The sequence below is a fragment of the Dipodomys spectabilis genome, unplaced genomic scaffold (genome assembly GCF_019054845.1).
Source record: "Dipodomys spectabilis isolate Male_0828 unplaced genomic scaffold, ASM1905484v1 ptg000132l, whole genome shotgun sequence".
NCBI lineage: Eukaryota > Metazoa > Chordata > Mammalia > Rodentia > Heteromyidae > Dipodomys > Dipodomys spectabilis.
In genome coordinates, this window is record NW_024870809.1 from 6,548,107 (window position 1) to 6,569,551 (window position 21,445).

At 38.1% G+C, this 21,445-nt stretch overlaps 2 protein-coding genes across 2 annotated transcripts in view; both read right to left on the reverse strand.

Annotated features, from left to right (window-relative positions):
• Tbc1d8b (TBC1 domain family member 8B) overlaps positions 1-12,903 on the reverse strand; it is a 62,950-nt gene extending 50,047 nt beyond the window's left edge. The window contains exon 1 of the mRNA XM_042690064.1: positions 12,629-12,903. Within this exon, the coding sequence (XP_042545998.1) occupies positions 12,629-12,758 (130 nt within the window). The 5' untranslated portion in view covers positions 12,759-12,903. The remainder of the gene's footprint in view (positions 1-12,628) is intronic.
• A 6,492-nt stretch (positions 12,904-19,395) lies between these two features.
• Rnf128 (ring finger protein 128) overlaps positions 19,396-21,445 on the reverse strand; it is a 60,862-nt gene continuing 58,812 nt past the window's right edge. The window contains exon 7 of the mRNA XM_042690062.1: positions 19,396-20,836. Coding sequence (XP_042545996.1) covers positions 20,703-20,836 — 134 coding nt within the window. The 3' untranslated portion in view covers positions 19,396-20,702. The remainder of the gene's footprint in view (positions 20,837-21,445) is intronic.

Genomic DNA, 21,445 nt, shown 5'->3' on the forward strand with positions numbered 1-21,445 from the left:
CCATCCTGGGAATATTTTAAAGCAAGTTTCAGACATCATGCCACTTGATCTTGTCTTTTAGTTTCTTTCAAAAAGTCCTCAGATGAATCTGAATTTAACATAAAGCCAGTGTTAAGAACATCAACCTAAAGTACTAATTGTTTCTTCCAATTTTAGATACTTGCAAAATTGACTTCAAAAGCATCTTTTTTTATTAGACCAAAGATAATGATGAACAGCAAAATCCAGAGATGGTGTCAAAAACGATTAAAACAGCCACAACTTGAAAATGATGCTCATTATTAATGTGCTAATTTAGCAGGCAAACTAAAATGTACTTAAGTTTGACAAGTGCCTCTTTGTGTTTGTACACTAGATTGAGGACATCATGTAAGACAACACTGCTCTAGCTACAGAAGAGTCATGTAAACAAACCTAATTACAAACAAGATTTACTTCCATTCAAAGTAAAATGTTGGATTATATATTTTTTTCCATAGCAATAGCTGCTGGAACTTTACAAGCAGATTCTTTATCTTGTCATAGTTGTCAGGCTTACAAAGTCAAACTAGTATACCTTTGTTGAATTTTTTATAATCTCAACTTCCTTAAATGTTAACAAAGTAATTAATAAGCTGCCAATGAACTTAGAGATATATTCAAAGAAGAGAAAGTAGTGTGCTCCATAGAGGTTTGAATTTTTCTGATTCTATTATTTTGCTACAAGAGGACTATGAATGCTTACTTTAGAATGATCCAATAGCCACAGCTGGCATTTTGAAAGCTGCCAACTCTGCACTAGAGCTGTGGGAAATGGTTAATAAAAATAATTATTTTTCTTATTGTTTTTCTCTCTGCCCATATTCCTTTTCATTATTAAGTAGTTAACAAAGAGGTTACAATTTCATAAGTCAGGTTACGAGTACAATGCATTTTGATCAATGTCACCCTTCCAGCATTCTCACCTATTTCCTCTTCCCATTCCTGCCCTAAAGTTACATAGTCTAATTTTTACTTAAAGTATATTGAATAGATTCACTACATTTGCTTTCCTCCCTCCATTCATGTGTCCCTAGTTCTCCCTAAACATATTTCTGCTTCCTGACATTTATTTTGTTAAGAGTTCTTTACAGGGGTTCAGAGGTATTATAACATTTGACTCCTCTGCCGGTATTCTTTTAGACATTTACTTGAAAATTGGAGATTGTGTGTGCACATGTGTACGTACACACACACACACACACACACACACACACACACACACACACACACACACAGAGCAATTCCTTCTTTGTTCACTAAAAGACTTAGTAAGTTTTTAGGGAAGCTACCAATGGCCACACATCAGATCACAATATCTTACAGAGAAAAGAAGAGGAAAAGAAGAATAGACAATCTGTTAATCACTGAATCTATTATTTCTAAAAACTTAACATTTAGGAAAATAGGAGAATTGTTAAAAATCTCTTACAGCTACTCCTTATTCTTCAAGATGTGTACATCAAAGTACAAAAGGAATAACCTTAAGAAAATTATATAAAATATGTCAAAATTCCTAAGAACAAAGCAAAAAACAAGTATGACATCAAATGAATAAATTCATATATACTATATTACTTTACATTACAACATTACTTACATGAACTAAAACAAGACTATTACTTTTGTAGTTAAAAATAAGAGCACAACTAAGCCAATGACAAAAATAGATGTGATTATTCCTAGTTTAAAACTTCACTTCTTTACCCTGAAGTAAAGGGGAAAACATCAAGACTATAGACTTGAAAGGGTAGAGGCGATAAAAACAATCAAGTTTTAAGTCTTAGGTACCTTTAATTCTCTATCTTAGGTTTTCCTCTTAAATAGATGAAGATAATCCTCTTTAATAACCTTTGTCTAGTTGCTAAAATATTATAGCTATAGTCTTACATTTTCAACTTCAAATAAATGAATTTAGAATGTTTGCTTTGTCCTCAATAACTGTCATCTTTTACTTTTGTACTACCACATTATTCCTCCCACTTAGAATGTCCTCCCCACTTCTTCCTACAAAACCACCTCCCAGATATTGTTGTGCTCATAGATGGATTTAATTAAAAACAATCCAAATTGGTTTTTGGCAAAATGCGTCACAGATGCTACTCTCAATTTCTGCTACCAGTACACCAACTATTGTTATTATCATTGCTTTTAGGAAATCTCTGTATCATTTAACAGCACTTCTGATAAGCAAGGATTGTACCAGAGCTAGTCCCAGCAAACTTCTTTAGGAGTTTCTAATATCTTCTTATTGATGGAACTTTATGAACCAAAACACCAGATTGATATTATTGCTACTTACTACCCCAGTAATAACAGATCTGTTTAATTATTTATCAATTCTGCAAATAATCATTTTAGTCCATTTGCCACTGTACAACCAACTCCCTTCCCATCTCTGTTCATCCTGTCACAGCAAAATTCCTGTATTTATTCTATTCTCAAAAATGTGCTTGGCTCACATGCTTTAAGTACCTCTAGTCTCTTTTCAGAGTAACTGATGTAAACTAGCAAGCCCTACCCTCTTTAATATCTTATACCTAATCTGGGCACCAGTGGCTCATACTTGTAATCCTAGCTAGTCAAGAGGTTGAAGTCTGAGGATTGCAGTTTAGAATCAGCCTGAGCCGAAAAATGTAAGAGATTCTTATTTCCAGTTAAGAAGCAAAAATGCTGGATATGGAGGTGTGGCTCAAGTAGTAGAGCACCAGCTGTTGAGTGAAAAAGCTGAACAAGCTGAGCAGAGTGCAAAGCCCAAGGTCAAGCCCTAGTATCAGCACACAAATAAAAAACACACCATACCTTACTTTATTTTAATCTTCTTCATATTGCTTATCATCACCCTTCATATCACACAGTATTTGCCTCTCTCATCTAGAATGGTATCTATCTCCCATAGGAACAGGGGTTTTTGTTTTCTATATTGCTTTTTCTCTAGCATCTAAAACAGTGTTTAGCTTATTTTTTAAGCTTCTGTTAGCTGTACAACAGTTTCACTGTACCTTGACCAGACTCACCTGCATTACTCTCCATCATTCCCCATCCCACTCCTCAAAGCAATCTCAACAAACCTCGCTGTTATATTTTCACACATGTACATAAAACATATTCACCCTCCTTCACCTCTGCTCACTTTTCTCACTCCTACTAGCAGCCATACCAATAGGACCTGTTTTACAACTTGTCTTTTTAAAAATGGTGCTGGGGTTTAAATTCAGGGACCTGTGCTTGCTCAGCTTGCTTGACCAGCTGGCACTCTAACACTTGAGCAATGCCTTCAGCCTGCCTTTAGCTGGTTAGTTTGGAGACAGGAGTCTCCTGGACTTTTTTTAGTCAGTGGTGGGGCTTGAACTCTGGGCTTGGGTGCTGTCCCTGTGCTCTTCAGCTCAAGGCAAGCGCTCTACCGCCTGAGCCACAGCGCCACTTCTGGTTTTCTAGTGGTTTATTGGAGATAAGAGTCTCACCGACTTTCCTGCCCAGGCTGGCTTTGAACTGTGATCCTCAGATCTCAACCTCCTGTGTAGCTAGGATTACAGGCATGAGCCACCGTTGTCTGGCTCTCCTGGACTTTTTTGCTTAGGCTACTCCCAAACTTTGATCCTCCAGATCTTAGCATTCAGATTATCTAGGATTACAGGTGTAAGCTACCAGGTCTCAGCTTCACTACGGCATTTCACATTTGTTTATACTGTACTTTAATCAGATTGACCCCCTTTCAACCATTTTCTCTTTCCCCAGTCTCCCTACCCCCTATTTTCCAACTACTTTCAGTGAGGAATGTATTATTTCTCCATTCTATAACAGAGGGCTTGGTTTTTAAAAGGTACTAAATAAATACTCATACAATGAAGTCTGCATCTCATCACATTTAGAGCTTTCTATTACCTTTTGAACTTATATAGCAATGGCAAATAAAATTGCATTATTCTGATTACAGAGTATAGGTGTATAATCAATATCACACCAAGCATCTGTACAGAGTGTTTTCATTATCTTGAACATAGTCAATGTAACCATTCCAAACCAATCCCTACTTATAACATGGGAAAATTATAAAAAAAAACACACACATGCACACACAACTGTTTTCACACAAACATATACAGTTTCCTTCACACACAGCCAGCTCTCTTCACATACATACACAGCCTCCTTCACACAAACACACAGAGGCTCCTTCATATATACACACAGCCTCCACATACAGTCTCCTTCACACACACACACACACCCTCCACACACACAATGGCAAATAAAATTGCCAAATAAAATATGGCAATCTAACATAAAAGCAATATAAAGTCATAATATGTCATAGTTATGTGGAAGTGTGTCAAACATTATAATGTCTTTGATTTTCAGTTTAGTTGGTAGGCATAGTCCATCTGCTACTGTCTACAAGAGCATGAGAATCAGCTCAATAGTAATTTCTGCTTCAAAATTCGAAAATTACTAACTGGGTAACCAAAGTTACATGTATTTTTCATGACCATTCAGCAAGACAAGTGTTGCTTATAACTTTAGAAGTATCATTAAGAACTTTTCTAGGTTTGAGAAATCATATATAAAAAGGAAACAATATCATGATAAATTATACTAAATCTTATACGTTATTCTGATTATAGAGTATAGGTGCATAATCATTATCACACCAAACATCTGTTTAGTGTTTTCATATCTTGAACATAGTCAATATTATCATTCCAAACCAATCCCTACTTATAAGATGGGAAAAGTAATTATAAAAAAAATTCACACATACATACACACACAGCTTTTTTCAAACATATACAGCTTCCTTTATACACAGCCAGCTCTCTTCACATACATACATAGCCTCCTTCACACAAACACACAGAAGCTCCTTCACATTTACACACAGCCTCCACATACCGTCTCCTTCACACACATACACACATACACACAACCTCCACACACACATTCAGATACAGCCATGTTCATGCATAGCCTCCTATAAACACATACACACATAGAGCTTTCTCACACAAAGTCTCCTTCAAAAACACAGAGCTTCCTTCAAATATACAAAAAAAACTCCTTCATGCACACACATAGCCTCCTTCAGAAAGACAAATATACAGTCTTTTCTATGAATATATAACCTCTTTGACATACACACACAGCCTCCTTCACACAAACAAGCTTACATTCACACCCTCCCTAAAACACACACACATATAGACACAGACACAGACACACACAAACACAGACATAGATACACAGACACACAGACACACAGACACACACACACACACACACACAATCTCCTTTATGGTCTTCTGGTCCCAAACAATAGCACTTAATATCTTGCTTCTTCACATCAAATATCTGTTGGTTGTTTATAAGTTGTAAAAAATTAATTTGATGCAAATTAACAATGCTTCTACAGATGAGAAAGCAATTGCAATTGAAAAGAGACACTGAAACATTAGATAATCAAGGAAGATAAAGAAGCAGGCTTAATGGGTTAAGTAGCCTCACTAGATTTGGTGGTGCATATGAATATTTGTGGGTGTTGTTTTACAGTGGATGATTAAGAAAATTCTATAGGGTAACATTTAGGGTTGGCAAACCACAGTGCTCAACTCTTGGCCTGGAAAATGGAGATCTCTATAACATCAAGTACAAAAAAAATGACCCTTTAAAGATCTCTTTCCATGAGAAAGAGCAGCTTTATAGGAAGTTTTGAGAGATGGGTGATGAGTGTCATCATTCTGTCTTGATAGTACCACAAGTAAATGCTGATTATTTACCTAGAAATCTGTTGTTTTGCTCTTTATGTCAGTCTTGGGACTTGAACGCAGGACCTGGGTGCTGTCCCTAAGATTTTGGCTCAAGGTTAGCACTCTACCAATTGGGTCACATCTCCACTTTTAGACTTTTTGTGTGTGTAGTTAATTGGAGATGAGAGAGATTTTCCTATCCAGCTGAGTTTGAATGGCAATCCTCTGATCTCAGCCTCCTAAATAGGATTAAAGTCATGAGCTACCAGTGCCCAGCAAATCTCATGCCTTTTAAAGTACTTATGTTTCCATTCACTTTAGTGCTGTGAATTTTCAATCTTCAAGAGTCAGGTTGGGAGCCTGGAGCTGGTGGCTCACGCCTGTAATCCTAGCTACTCAGGAGGCTGAGATCTGAGGATTGTGGTCCAAAGCCAGTCCCAGCAGGTAAGACCACAAGTCTCTTACCTCCAATAAACCGCTCAGAAAACCGGGAGTGGCACTATAGCTCAAGTGGTAGAGCACTAGCCTTGAGTTGGAGAGCTGAGGGACAGTGCCCAGGCCCAGATTTCAAGCCCCACGAGTAACACACACACACACACACACACACACACACACACACACACACACACACACACACACACACACACACACAGTTAAGTTAGGGTGGGCCCTGGTATAGCTCAAGTGGTAGAGCACTAGCCTTGAGTTGGAGAGCTGAGGGACAGTGCCCAGGCCCAGATTTCAAGCCCCACGACTAACACACACACACATACACACACACACACACACACACACACACAGAGTTAAGTTAGGGTGGGCCCTGGTATAGCTCAAGTGGTAGAGCACTAGCCTTGAGTTGGAGAGCTGAGGGACAGTGCCCAGGCCCAGATTTCAAGCCCCACGACTAACACACACACACACACACACACACACACACACACACACACACACAGGCCCAGATTTCAAGCCCCACGACTAACACACACACACACACACACACACACACACACACACACACACACACACACACACACACACACACACACACACACACAGAGTTAAGTTAGGGTGGGCCCTGGTGGCTCACACCAGTAACCCTAGCTACTCAGGAGGCTGTGATCTGAAGATAGCAGTTCAAAGTCAGCTTAGGCAGGATGAGACTCTTATCTCCTAACCACAAGAAAACAGGAAGTAGAGTTAAGGCTCAAAGTAGCAGAGTGCTAGCCTTGAGTAAAAGAGCTCAAGGACAGAGTCCAGGCCCTGAGTCCAAGGCCCACAACCAAAAAAAAAGAAAAGGAGGTGCTGGGAAAGTGGCTCAGTGGTAGAGTGCTTGCCTTGCATGCATGAGACCCTGGGTTCAATTCTTCAGCACCACATAAGCAGAAAAAGCCAGAAGTGGGGCTGAAGCTCAAGTGGTAGAGCGCTAGCCTTGAACTGAAGAGCTGAGGGACAGCTCCCAGGCCCAGAGTTCAGGCCCCACGACCGACCAAAAAAAAAAAAAAAAAAAAAAAAGAAAAAGGAGTTAAGTTAGCTGGGCACTAGCGGCTCACACCTGTAATCCTAGCTACTCAAGAGGCTGATCTGAGGATCTGGGTTCGAGGTCAGCCTGAGTAAAAATGGTCTGTGTGACTCTCATCTGCAGCAAAAAGCTTGAAGGTGAAGTGTGGCTCAAGTGGTAGAATGCCAGCCTTGAGTGAAAAAGCCAAGCAAGAGCACAGGGCCCTGAATTTAAGCCCTGGTATAGGCAAAAAAATTAATGTTAGTCTCTCTCTATATGATATATTATATATGTATATATAAAATGTCTAATAATAGAGATTATAGACAAAGGCTTTTTGGGAAGGGGTAGAGATTTACTAATCAAGTAAACTTCATTCTAATAAAAAACAATAAAGACTAAACTGGGCACTGGTAGTACATGTCTATAATCCTAACTACTAAGGAGCCTGAGATCTGAGAATTTAGGTTTAACAAAGTTACACTGGGCAGACAAATCCAAAAGACTGAACTCCACAATTAACTAGCAAAAGGCAGTGGAGATGTGGTTCAAGTCGTAGAGTGCCAACTGTAAGCAGAAAACCCTGATAAGCTGAGTGAGAGTCTAAGTCCAGGAATTCAAGCCCTAGTGCCAGTATAAAACAAAATAAAGGAAAAGAAAAAGACTTAAAAAGATGTAACATTGTGATACTGACTATCCTTCCTGTCTCCAAACTTCCTAGAAAGCTGCTTTTTTTAAATCCAAAGAGGCATTGAAAATTAATTTTTACTTGACTTCATAAGAATCAAGATGTTTCAAAGAGCGAGAGGACTACACAATGTAGCTCATCATCCTCCCTGTCATTGCCCAATGGCATTTTCATTTTAGTAGGTCAAAATTATAATTTATGAAATTTATGATGTAAGTTGGGTTTATGTGTCATTCCTACCATTTTGGCACCAAATATTTCACCCAATAATTTCTTTGTGAGCATGAAATGCAAGGATAGTTTGCTAATAGTTACTTAAGCATTTTCAGAGTTAGATTCCTTGAGTTGGGGGTGGACAAAAGGAGAAAAAAAGCTTTGTTTACTCAAGAGTTTTTTTTTAAAGGCTACGTTGATTTTATTATGTTTATGACAAATCATTAGCACAGTAATTTGTGGCCTATTATATATCATAAAATGGAAACCATATTTCAAGCATTTTTAAAAGGACAGGCTTATTTCAAATGTCCTTATGCTCTAGTTCATACAGATCATTTAGTTGCAAAGTAATGGTACTAACATGAAAGAGGAGCTAAAGAAACAATAGCTAAAAACTTCCATTTTAATGTTTTTTTTTGGGGGGGGGAGGGGTCCAGTCGTGGGGCCTGAACTCTGGGCCTGGGCGCTGTCCCTCAGCTCTTCAGCTCAAGGCTAGCGCTCTACCACTTGAGCCACAGTGCCACTTCTGGCTTTTTTCTTTTTGCTTATGTGGTGCTGAGGAATCGAACCCAGGGCTTCAGGCATGCAAGGCAAGCGCTCTACCACTGAGCCACCTTCCTAGCCCATTAATGTTTTGTTTTTGTACTTTATTCTATACTACCCAAAAAAGCCTTGCAAAGACTAAGGGTGATTATCAGTCTAACATTCAAGAATCTGTTTATACTATTAAGATACAGAAAATTCAACAGTAAAACTTTCAACAAATTAAGTTAAGGCCTTCTGGCTGGTTTATCTAAATCTACTAGTAGTTGAGAGATTGTAGCGTGTTTCTCATCTGCCAGAGGAAATTGCTGATTTGAACTTAATAAGCCAAATATGCACAAATGATAATTATGTAAAGATGCCAAATTTAGGTGTTAAAGAAAATTCATTATCTTATCAGCAAAAGCAAGGGATTAACATAAGATAACTATGAAAATTTAAAGGGTAAATTACTTCTCAAAGAAAATCACGGACTGGAAGTGTGGTTCAAGTGGTAAAGTGGCAATGTAGGAAGTGCAAGGGCCTGAATTCAAACCTCAGTACTGTCAAAAATATAGCCAGGCACAGGTGGCTCACACTGGTAATCCTAGCTACTCATAAGGATGAGATCTGAAGATTGTGATTAGAAATCAACCCAGGCAGGAGAGTCCACAAGACTTTTTTTTTTTAATCAGTCGTGGAGCTTGATTGGGTGCTATCCCTGCACTCTTCAGCTCAAAGAGAGCACTCTACTGTTTGAGCCACAGTGCCATTTTTGGTTTTCTGATGATTAATTGGAGATAAGAGTCTCATGGACTTTCCTGCCTGGGCTGGCTTTGAACAGTGATCCTCAGATCTGAGCCTCCTGAGTAGCTAGGATTACAGGAGTGAGCCACTGGTGCCTGGCCACAAGACTCTTATCTCCAATTAACCACCAGAAAGATGGAAGAAGATCTATGGCTCAAATGGTACAGTGCTAGCTTTGAGTGAAAAAAGTTCAGAGGTGGTACCCAGTCTCTGAATTCAAGCCCCAAACCTGGCACCAAAAAAACATCAACAACAAAAAACACATCTGTAAAACAACCTTACATAAAACAAAAATTTCCTAAAAATTCCACTCTGCTCCAGGAGAATTAAGTAAGGTAAAGTTAGTTAAATGGTCATTTACTAGAAATATTTTAAAAAGGGCTAGACTATCAGTGTCTCAAGCCTGTAATCTTAGGTCCTTGGGAGGTGATGATTAGGTGATCATGGTTTGAGGGCAGCAGGGCATAAAATTTCGAGAGACTGTTTCTCAAACAATGGTTGATTGTAGTGGTATAGCTGTCATTCCCCAGGGAATGCACAAGGAGGACTGCAGCTCAAGCCAACCAGAACAAACAAACAAACAAAAAAAAACCCATGCTGCCTGAAAAATAATTTGAAAAAGGGGCTAAAAGCCTGCCCAACAAGCACAGGACTCTGAATTCAATCCCCAGTACCACCAAAAAATATGCAATTGCCAGGGGGCCAGTGGCTCATGCCTGTAATCCTAGCTATTCAGCAGGTTGAGATCTGAGGATCTCAGTTCAAACCCAGCCAAGGCAGGAAAGTCTGTGAGACTCTTATCTCCAATTAACCAAAAGTGGTGCTGTGGCTCAAGTGGTAGAGCATGCTGAAGAGCTCAGGGAAAGCACCCAGGCCCAGAGTTTAAGCCCCCAAACTGACAAAAAAAATGCAATGAAGAACTTCAGAATTCTAATTTCCAAAATATCACATTCCTATAATCATTATTAAAGTAAAATAAAGTCAGCAAACTTACTCATAACTAAAACATTACAGTGTTTATAGTTACTGCCAGTTATCACATGGCAAAGATATGAAATCATAAAAAAATTAACATTTTTAGATGGTCATTATCCTTTCTTCATTAGACAAAATGTATATAATAAATTTATAAAGGGGTAACATAATGTTGTGTTTATCAAAAAATAGCCTAATATACTGGACACAATTTCCAATGGGAGCTAATCCAAATAGGGACTTAGGGCATAGCACGGCAAAGCTCTCGGCTTCACAACTTTAAAATACAGTAATTGAAATCAGCCATGAAAACACCTTTGCTCTGGGCCCAAATGAATTAAACACATCTAATAAAAATCTCTTTGGTTTTTACTCTGTTTTGTTTAATATGTAAGCTCTCTTGTAATTTCAAGTATCTTAACAATATTATGGACAAAACAATCTATGCAGAGATACAAATTGATCACCAAGTCAATGAGGCCATCACTAGTCACAACATACATACATATATATGAATATATGTGGTGGAAATCTTGTTTTATTTCTTCAGACAAGTTTCCTTATTCTAGAAATAGGAGACCATTATGAGGTGGATAAGATGGACAGAAGTCTGCTTTGAAAGCATGACAAATGAAAACACAAACAGAAATAAGGAATGACTGTTTAAAGGAGTCATACAAGAAAAATTGTATTTAATATTACATGGCGAGCTGATTCATTAGAATTTGTTTTACTTATTTTTTTTCAGGAACACACTTATATGAAGTAAACACACGTGTTTGGTAAGCATAGGCAGAAGCACCAGTAAAAATTCTGCTTAAGTAAAATTATAGGGGATAAACATATTAGAACACTACTTCTGATGGGCTGCAAGATCTATGGATTCAGATGGATAATTTACACGATTAATTATGAACACTGATTTTCAAACTTTAGAAATTATCTGCAGCTATTCAATGGAAACTTTTCTGTGAAATCACACTTGTAATTTTTAAGTAGGCACCCGTTTTACTAAAGAGGAAAAGGCAATGTCACCTCCTGGGTTAAAGCTCACCCATCATTCAGTCATTGGGTTATCATTACAATTTGTCTCCTTTATGAGCTGCTCTTTCGTCTGTCCTATTCCACCCTCCTCTCCTTATCCAGAACTTTAAAGGCAAAGAATAGAATCTGAATTGTCTTTGTATTCGAAAACTCTTTGTAGCACACAGTAGTGTGCTTATTTATTTATTGTTGAAAAATGTCATTTAACAAGCAAGAGATGAGGATGGCGCTATTTAAATAAAATGTTTCAGCCTGTTCACTGTTTCCGCTACATCACCCAGTCTAAATTAAGCCTGGTCCACCATTTCAACGCCACAATACCAAAGTAGAAATTATCACGAAAAACAACTCATCTACCCAATGCCCCAAAGTTTGAATACCCCTGTCCTACCCAGACACGTGATCCCCAAATAGCAAACTGTGGAGAGTTTAGGCATCTGATCAAGGAGTGGTTTTACATTTTTAAGTGTTCTGGGGGCAGGGCAGGTTAAGCAGTTAAGAGTTGAATTTCTGTTTGTCTAATTGGTATAGCCCAGAATCATGGCTTTGAAAGAGGGAGCAGCGCCCAACACTGAAACGAAAAAATCAGTAAGACGTTTTAATAGCCCGAGAGGTGATTGCCAAGATTGAAAAATTGGAGACCAAGTAAAACATACGAAACTTGAGACCAGAGATTCACAGACACTTTAACCTCCCTCGCCCATCTCTCTTTTGAAGGCAATCTCTCCTCGCCATTCCCGCGCCTTCGCTAACCCCCCACTTCCCTCCCCTTCCCCCCCCCTCCGTCGCTCACTTAACTCAGTAATATTGGAGTAGCTTTTGTGGAAAAAAGTTATGTCCACCACTGTGGACTGGCTTCTAAAAGTAACCTAAATTGTGAGCGGTATCGCTCGAGTACTTTCGCTCAGAGCAAGGGGCCCAGCAGGTAAGAGTCCCGCCTCCTTCGTCCCACCCCCAAACCCAAGGCACCGCGCTACGGCCGGCGTCCTCCTCACTGGAGGGTGGTGGCCGAAAGGTGAGGCGGGAGTCCAATCCCTCTGCTCTGGGCAGCCACAAGTAACCGTTTTACAACTCCACCTTTACATTACCCGAAAGGAGGAGGAGAGTACGGCTTACCTGTGAGTCCCCCTCCGCCTTCTTCACCGTAGCCTCGACGCCGCTGCAGCACAAAGTAGTCGTTAGACTTTTCCGTCAGCCACAGCTTGAACGCATTTTTCAGGAGCACTTCCTCAGGCTTCAGCCACATCGCCAAGAACTTTGTGCCGCTTCTAGAGCGGCGACCTATTTGCCCTTCCCACCTCACCCACAGCCCGTCTTTCCTCCTCACTACTCCACACAAAATCTTCTTCAGGCAGCTAAGCCTCAGGTTCAGGTTTTCCACACTTCCTTCCCCCAACCCCCCTCCTCTCCCACGTAGGCAGAGAGGTTGCCAACTCCCGCCCACGGAGCAACCGCCAGACTGGGAAATAGTCCTGCTCCTGCACTTCTTGGGACTTGTAGTTTCATATCTTCCCTTCTGTACTTATGCCTGGGGAGTGCGGAACTACACTTCCCACAATTCATCGCGGTCAGAATGGGTGGGGGGGATGCTTTCAAAGCGTGTCCCGCCACCAGTTTTAAGTGTGGTATGCGATACAAAGTTTAAAACGTTTTTTCCCCCCGCTATTTAAATGAGTAAGCCCTCTCCCCCGCCCCCCCCCCCCCCCCGCCCTTATAGCCGAGAGAGCGTTAATCTTTTTTGAAGTTTCCAGAATTTTCGAGTAAGATCCATTTCGAGAAGCTTCGGTAGTAAGTCGCATTTAATCGGCGATACATTCTTGGGCAACCTCCGGGAATTTTACGGAAGCCTTATAAAGCAAATCTTGCTCTCCAATGACTAAAGGGACGGATCCAACCTCACATAGTGGATGTTTTAATTCCTTGTCCAAATCTCAAATTCTTGTTTAAGCCCTTCCTGCTCTTATGGGAGTAACATAAAATCTCACACAATTCACATATTTTTTCATGCCCTGCACCTCTCTCCTCTCGTTCTCGCTCCACAGTTTGGCTACTACAATAACCAACACAAAAATCTCGAGTCCAACTCTCCTTTTTGTGACTGAACAATTTATGAGGTTTTTTTTCCTTCTTCCTGCCCGTGCTGGCTTTGAACTGATTATCCTCACATTTCCGCTTCCTGAGTATCTCAGATTACATGCTTGACCCAGCTTCTGGCTCTTATCCCCTTTTAAGGAGGGGACAGGGAAACCACCTCTCATCGCAGCCTTCACTTCTTATTATCTTTGTAATAATACACATCTGCTTAAACATGGAAGGAAATAAGGCTAGTAATTAATTTGCATGACACTGCTATGAAATTCAGAGCTGGTTTTATTGGGAAATTTAGTCCTGGAGTTAAGAAATGCACTAAACATACAAATAAGTTTACCAAAAGGAAGGGAGACAATGTACAAATCAACAATTATTATTGGCAAGTTCTTTGGAGAATAAAGGGTCAGGTCATATGGGTTTAAAAATGGGGTGGGCACCCTCAAGTGTCAAGTCCTGAGACCTAGAAAATTTGCTCTGAAGAGAAAAGTGTCTCCAGTTTAACCCTTCGAAGATATCACCCAACCTTAGTTACGCAAATGTGTGCTACAAGCAATGATTTTTCTTGTGGGTGACAAAAGGGGTCATCTGGGATTCTCTTCTGCCAAAAGACAGCAAGTAGTAGTCCAAGGATACCGCTCCTCAGAGTATGGAAGGCACTACCTTTCCAGAATCTTGGGAAAAATCTACCAACTTGGCTCTACCTTGGGGAAGATAATTCACATTATTTTTTCTCTTCTTTCAGGTGCAAGGTGACTAAATGCAAAAATGTACAGAACTGCTATCCTCCCTTATTTTCTCCTTTTACTTTTAACTTTTATTTTCCTGTATTAGGCTTTGTACTCTAGGCCTTGAACTTGCTAGGCAGACACTCTACCACTGGAGCCACACCGCAACCAACTATTAAGCCTTTTTTTTTTTTTTTTGCATTTCCTCCCCCTTTTAATTTCCTTCCTCATCAACCCACATTATTTTCCGATACCCCTCAAGGTTAGTATTGTGCCCAAGGGAATTGATTGGTTCTTTGGCCTCTTTACTCTTCTGTTCCATACAGATCAACCCACGTGCTGTTAGTCCATTGGGACCACTTTTAGTTCATTTGGAGAGCTCCTGCATTAGTACACAGATTATATAGAGAGAACACTTTTTTTCCAAATTAAATTACTTCTGTCATATGAAAATTTGGCTTGATCATAAACAATTTCAAGTCTTTGCAACTAAACGCATTTCTTTGAAACCATATTAAAAATAAAAGATGTTAGTCTATTCAACATTTAATAGTTTATTCAACATTTAATAGTTTATAGGTTACTGGAAATAGTTTAGGGAAGGAGAACTGGAATTACAAACTGCCTTAAATCTCATTGCTGGTATTATACTGATACTAATATACATCATTTAATAGCCATAAATAAGCATATATTTTGCATGCTCAGAGAAGTTACTTTCTTAAGATCACAGAGTTAAACAAATGGCAGAGCTAGGATTTGGAGCTTAATTTGTCTGACTATAAATGAAAATATAATACTGTCCATGCATATGGTTAATGGATACCTGAAATATCACATGTAGAAGTCCAAACTTACTTCTCTCCATTTCCCCACTCCCCCTGACCTCCTGGCTGATTTTTCTTCTACTAGGTTTTCTTAGTTCAAAGTGTTGCTGTTTATCAAGATGTTCAAGATTTGGAATAATCTCAGACTTCTTTCGTTACCCCTGCTTTTCTCCAATTCCATTAGTCCTTCTCCTCTCTTCCACCTCTTCCTCCCCTGCCATTCCACTCTCCATCCCTCTCCCTTTCTCCTCCCCTCTCCCCTCCTACTTTTTCCAATATCCATTTCATCCTCCTAAAATGCTTTAAGTTAGCCTCACATCACTTTCTTGCTGTACTATTTTAATAGCTTCCTAACTTGCCTGCTTCCATTTTAGTTTTTTATATATCCAAGCTGTGTATTTTGGACCCAGTAATATACCATTTGGGTATGAGTAATACCTCACTTATCCAGAGGTCAATCTTTCCACTAAGGCGGTCTTCTAAAGCATGCCCAGGAATACCTATGAGCAAAGGTTTTAGCCAACCCCAAATAGTAATGCCAAACCCTATGCTATGGAAAGGCTGAAGTTGTCATTCAGGAGTTAGTTTACTGACTTCTTATTTGAAATGATGTTCACTAGCTTAACTCATGTAAGTCATGTTTTTTAAAAAACAGTTTTCAGCCTTTTAAGATGTAGGAAGCTTTAAAACTTGTGGACTACTGCTGTTAAGAGAGCCATTTAAAGCTTTGCTACCCAAAGTATGGATCTCAGCTCAACAACATCTGATCACTGGGGAGCTTGCTAGACTCTCACACCTTACACTATACCAACTGATCATAATGCACATTTTAAACAAGATCCCAAGGTAACTGTGAGCACATAAAAGTTTTAGGTGTACTGCTTTAAGGAAAATTAGATATTTGAAAACCAAACGGTAATAATTTTAGGTTAATTATTGATGCTTCCATTAAGACTCATACAGATTTTTTTAAAGCTGTTAACTAATTTTTGATAATCATATCACTCTCTTTTTAAAGATTATATCAGGACATGCACATGAAAGTTTTCTTGAATTGAAAACTAGGATATCGGAATTATGGCTAGAAGGACACCAACCATCCATACCAAACTTTTTTTTAAAGGGGGGGAGCAGTCCTGCAGCTTGAACTCAGGGCTTGAGTACTGTCCCTGAGCCTTTTTGTTCAAGGCTAGAGCTTTACCTCTTGAGTCACAGCTCCACTTCTGGCTTTTTTGGTAGTTATAGAGACAAGTTTCATGGAGGGCTGGGATGTAGCTGAGTGGCAAAGTCCTTGCCTAGCAGGTGCAGTGCTCTGGGTTCAATCCCCAGAACCACACACAAAAAAAGAGTTTCATAGACTTTCCTGTCCAAGCTGGCTTTGAACCCTCTATTCTCAGGTCTTAGCCTCCTGAGTAGGTAGGATTGCGAGACTGAGCCACCAGTACCCCGCCCAAACCCTCTTTATACTTTTCTCTAACGATCTAAGTTTAGATGTGCCTCTGAGAGTCTCACAATTCATATGACTGTGTTTGCATAGAAAAAAATTCACAACTGGTAGGTAGGATTTACCAGACTAGTTACTGAAGTAGCTACGATGGTAGAGGTAGGCCAAAATACCCACCATAATCACAAATATGAACATAAAAGAAAACTATATTTTTATTTATTAATTTTTTAGTCATGGGGCTTGAATTCTGGGCCTGGGCGCTGTTCCTCAGCTCTTCAGTTCAAGGCGAGCACTCTACCACTTGAGCCACAGCACCACTTCTGGTTTTCTGAGTGGTTTATTGGAGATAAGAATCTTACGGAGTTTCTTGCCTAGGCTGGCTTTGAACCCAGATCCGAAGATCTCAGCCTCCTTAGTAGCTAGGATTACAGGCATGAGCCTGGCTCTATATTGTTTAATGTGTTTAAAATGAAAGAATTTTATACCAAATGTAGGTGCTGGGAAGGTGGCTTAGTGGTAGAGTGCTTGCCTTGCATGCATGAAGCCCTGGGTTCAATCCCTCAGCACCACATATGCAGAAGAAGCCTGAAGTGGTGCTGTGGCTCAAGTGGTAGAGCACTTGCCTTGAGCTGAAGAGCTGAGGGACAGTGCCCAGGCCCAGAGTTCAAGCCCCAGTACCAACCAAAAAAAAAAAAAATAAGAAATTTATACCAAATGGAAGTAATGGTCAAAGTAAACAACTGAAGATGATATAGCCTGAGGTGATAAATTCTTTAATTAAAATATTTCCTAAATTAACAAAAACTAGATGGAGGAGAAGGAACTTTCTAGTATTCTAGTTGTCTCTCTAAACATATCTTTACTGCTTGACCATATTTTAAAGATAATATAACCTGAGTCCCACTAAACTTACAAATACTCAGAAAACCACTTGTTAAGTTGGAGACTCCCAAATACAGGCAAATATTATTTACTGTCACTGTTGAAAATAATCAGCTTACATTTTGACAATTATGTAAGTGTATAAATATTAAGACCAAAGTAAAGAATATTGAATGATAATGGCAACAATAATATAATTCACAATTGGCATGCAATTACTTTCCTTAGTATATAATTCAAGAGAATCCAAAACATGTATCTATAGAAAGACTTTGCTAAAATTTTGCTAAAAATTTGCTAAATTTTACATAGTAAAATTAAACCCAAGGGTTTAACTGATGAATAGATAACCAAATGTGGAATAACTATGTAAAGGAATATTACTGAAATATGAGAAGAAATGAATTACTGATACATACTACAATATGGATAAAACTTGGCCTGTGTGCCTTTGATCATATAAAATGATATTTATCAAAATGAACTCCAGAAAATTCTTTGTCACAGGAAGTATGAGGCAATAGGTGAACAAATGCAGTAATGGTACTCATTAGACATTATATTGAAAATGAACTATGCAACTTGAGAATAGGAGGGAAAAACTGGGAGAGAGTCAAGGAAGGGGTGACATTTTACAAAAAGAAATGTACTCTTTACCTGACTTACATAACTATAACCCCTTCGTATATCACCTTTACAATAACATATGAAAATGTTCAGTAAAATAAACTAGCAAAACTTGAAAGCATTATGTTAAGGGGAAACAAATTACAAATGACTATGAATTGTATGATTACATTTATATGAAAGTTCCAGAACAGTCAAATCTATGGAGGCAGAAAACAGACTGGTGATTATATGGAACTAAGAATGAGACCAGGAATTGACTGTCAGTGATCCTGATGAAGGCTTTAGGATAATGGAATGCTCCAAAACTGGATAGTGATAGTAGTCTTTACATTTGCTAAATATCATCCAGCTGTACATTTACAATGACTAAATTGTTATGTAGATTATATTTCAATACAGCTGTTAATTCACAAAGGATACAAATTTCTTGCCGAAAGAATTCCTACACACTTGAAATAAAATTAACTCTGAGAATTTAGGTAGCATATTCATATTCCTAGCATTTCATCACTTGAAATATGTACATTTACTTGAGAGTTGGAAATGGAGGAATCATGGTTCAAGGCCAGCTTAGACCCTTCCCCTCTCTAAAAAAATATGAGCTAGTGAGACTTTATTTCAAAAAGAAAAGAAAAAGATCCGAGGTGTATGGTAGTTTATGCCTGTAATTCTATCTACTAGGGAGGTGGAGGTATGTGGATTGAGGTCTGAGGCCAGTGTCAAGCAAAAGGCCAAGGTTGTCTGGGAAAAAAATCACTAAGGTGTAAAGGGTCTGTGAGTGTGGAAAGGAATGTAGATAAAATGGCAGAGCACTTGCCTAGAGCAAGCATGAAGCTCAGAGTTTAAACCCTAGTGCTGTTAAAAAAAGACTTGAGTACATCTGGTTTGATAATCATGATTTTGAAGTTTCCAAGCATCTGTGTATTATTTACATGTTTTACAAAAGAGATGCATTGAACTCACCATCATCCTAAGGTCATACTTTAAAGTACTAAAGATCCTGATGTAATTGATAGTATGACTTCCTATTTTATTACTGGTCAAATTCATATGCTGATAAATGAAATAATTCATGATTAGTTCATTGGCATTAAGATGGTAGCATGTCCTTTCAAATGTGCAATGAAATAGGTAAATATACAACATACTAAAAGTTTAGTTTTTATTGACCAAATACAACAGTGATTATTTACATCCAACTCTTTTTTTCTTCTCAATCCCAAACTTATTTTATAGGAAAAGTTAGCATATTCTAGCTAAATTAAATACCATACCACACACTTTTATTGGAATATTTTATTTACATTTTATATTTAAAGAGAATCAATATAAATCGGGATATATTTACAGCATTTCAAATCAGTGTACAAGAATGCAATGGTTTCATCCATTCTATATTCAGCAAACAAAAATACATTTCTGTTCTATTTTTGTCTAAATTCTGCTGGAATTTGCACTGGAAACAAACTAAAACAAAGAGAAGCCACACAGAATACAAATAAAGTGCTTTTTTTAAATAGCTCTATTTAACTTTGGTGGATGAAGCTTCAAACTTTATATTAAGGCACCTGGAATAATCCCCCCCCCCCTCAATTCTTTTTTTCAAACACCAAGGAAATGCATTCACAAAATTATAGTTATATGGACAAAATTTTAGTTTAACATAATTTTAGCCCATTTTGGTCAAATGTAAACTCGATTTTCAGAGTCAACTGTATTTGGAAAACATTTTCTATACACTAAGTTTACAGGACGATTTCTGTACATTAATTCATGCACAAAGATCAATGACCAATTTTGGTGTGATTTTCTTTGTCATTACCATTTTCCAGCAGTATGGTAGTTTATATACTGTGCTTTTGAAAATCCCCATTTGAGAAAGAGTTGTACAATATTTTCATAAGAAACCTTGTCATCTATAATCTTGTGTCAAGTTGGTGTCACTAATATATCAGTCGATCATTTCAGTGCATAGTGTTTGATAAACTATGCTCGGCACGCAGATGAAATACATTTACCTATTGATCTTAATATGAAAAAGAAGAGAAAGTGAAAAATGAATATTTTGCTTTATCTTTTTCTATCAACTTAATGTAGTTTAAATAGACATTTCATGAAGTGCTAGCCTAAGTTTGCATTGCTTTTTACACTACAATTCCAGATCAATATAAGCACCTGGAGAAAAACCCCTGACACATAAAGCCCAAGCTAAAAGTAGTAGTATTTTTTCATTAAGATACTATCATAAAATAAATTGATTACAGCTACTCCACATTTTAAAAGCAACATGTTTTTATAAGAAAGTTGTTATAAATGAAAAATATGACTACTTGAAGACAATTTGACTGTTTAAAAATGTGATCACTATTCAGAGGAAACTTGCCTATGAAAACATTATCATGAGTTTGTGGAAAAAGTTAACAGGTTAAATATTTTAAGTCATTTAACTATAGTATAATATTAGTCATCTCAGCACTTTCAATATCATTCTTAGTTTATTATGTTTACCCAGTTCATTAATAGTAAACTAGGCCCTGATTGGCAGTCCTGTTATTACTAAAGGTTCAGATTTTCTGTGGATACAGATTTTATGATTTAATTTCTCGAACAGCAGTCTCTTGATCAGGAGGTTCATCTTCTTCAAAAGTTGGGTTGTCAATATGAGGAACAACATCCACAGCCACTGAGCTTGCTTCATGGTTTACCAACTGTAGATTTTCATCTTTAAAAAGAAATGGTAATTTTAGGATCATCTTACCCTTCTCTTAAGACCAAATTCAACATTCACTCCAAGAAGCTTTGAACTTTCTGCTGCTTTCATAATTATGCTTATAATCCTAACTACTCAGGAGGCTGACATCTAAGAATCATGTTTCATCTTGGGCAGGAAAGTTTGTGATACTCTTATCTGGACCTGAGGCATGGCTCCAATGTTAGAATGCTAGCCATGAGTTAAAAAAAAAAAAAAGCAAGCAAGAGCATAGGACCTGAGTTTAAGCTCCAGTATTGGCACAAAAGAAAAAAAGAAAAACAAAGTAAAAGTAATAGCAGACAAACCTAAATAGAAGGAAATTCTCCTAAATAATTATAAGTAGCCTTCAAAAGTGTCAACACCATGAAAGACCAAAACCAAGGAACAGTCACTAATTGGGAGATTAAGGAGACAGGTCAATGAAATGAAATGTGACACCTTGAGACAGAAAAAGAATTTGTAAGTCAATTGGTGAAATTTGAGTAAGGTCTATATTTAATAGTATTTTATCAGTTAACTTCTTACGTTTGAAAATTGTATATGGTTACGTAAGATGTTAACTTTTATAGAATCTGGTTG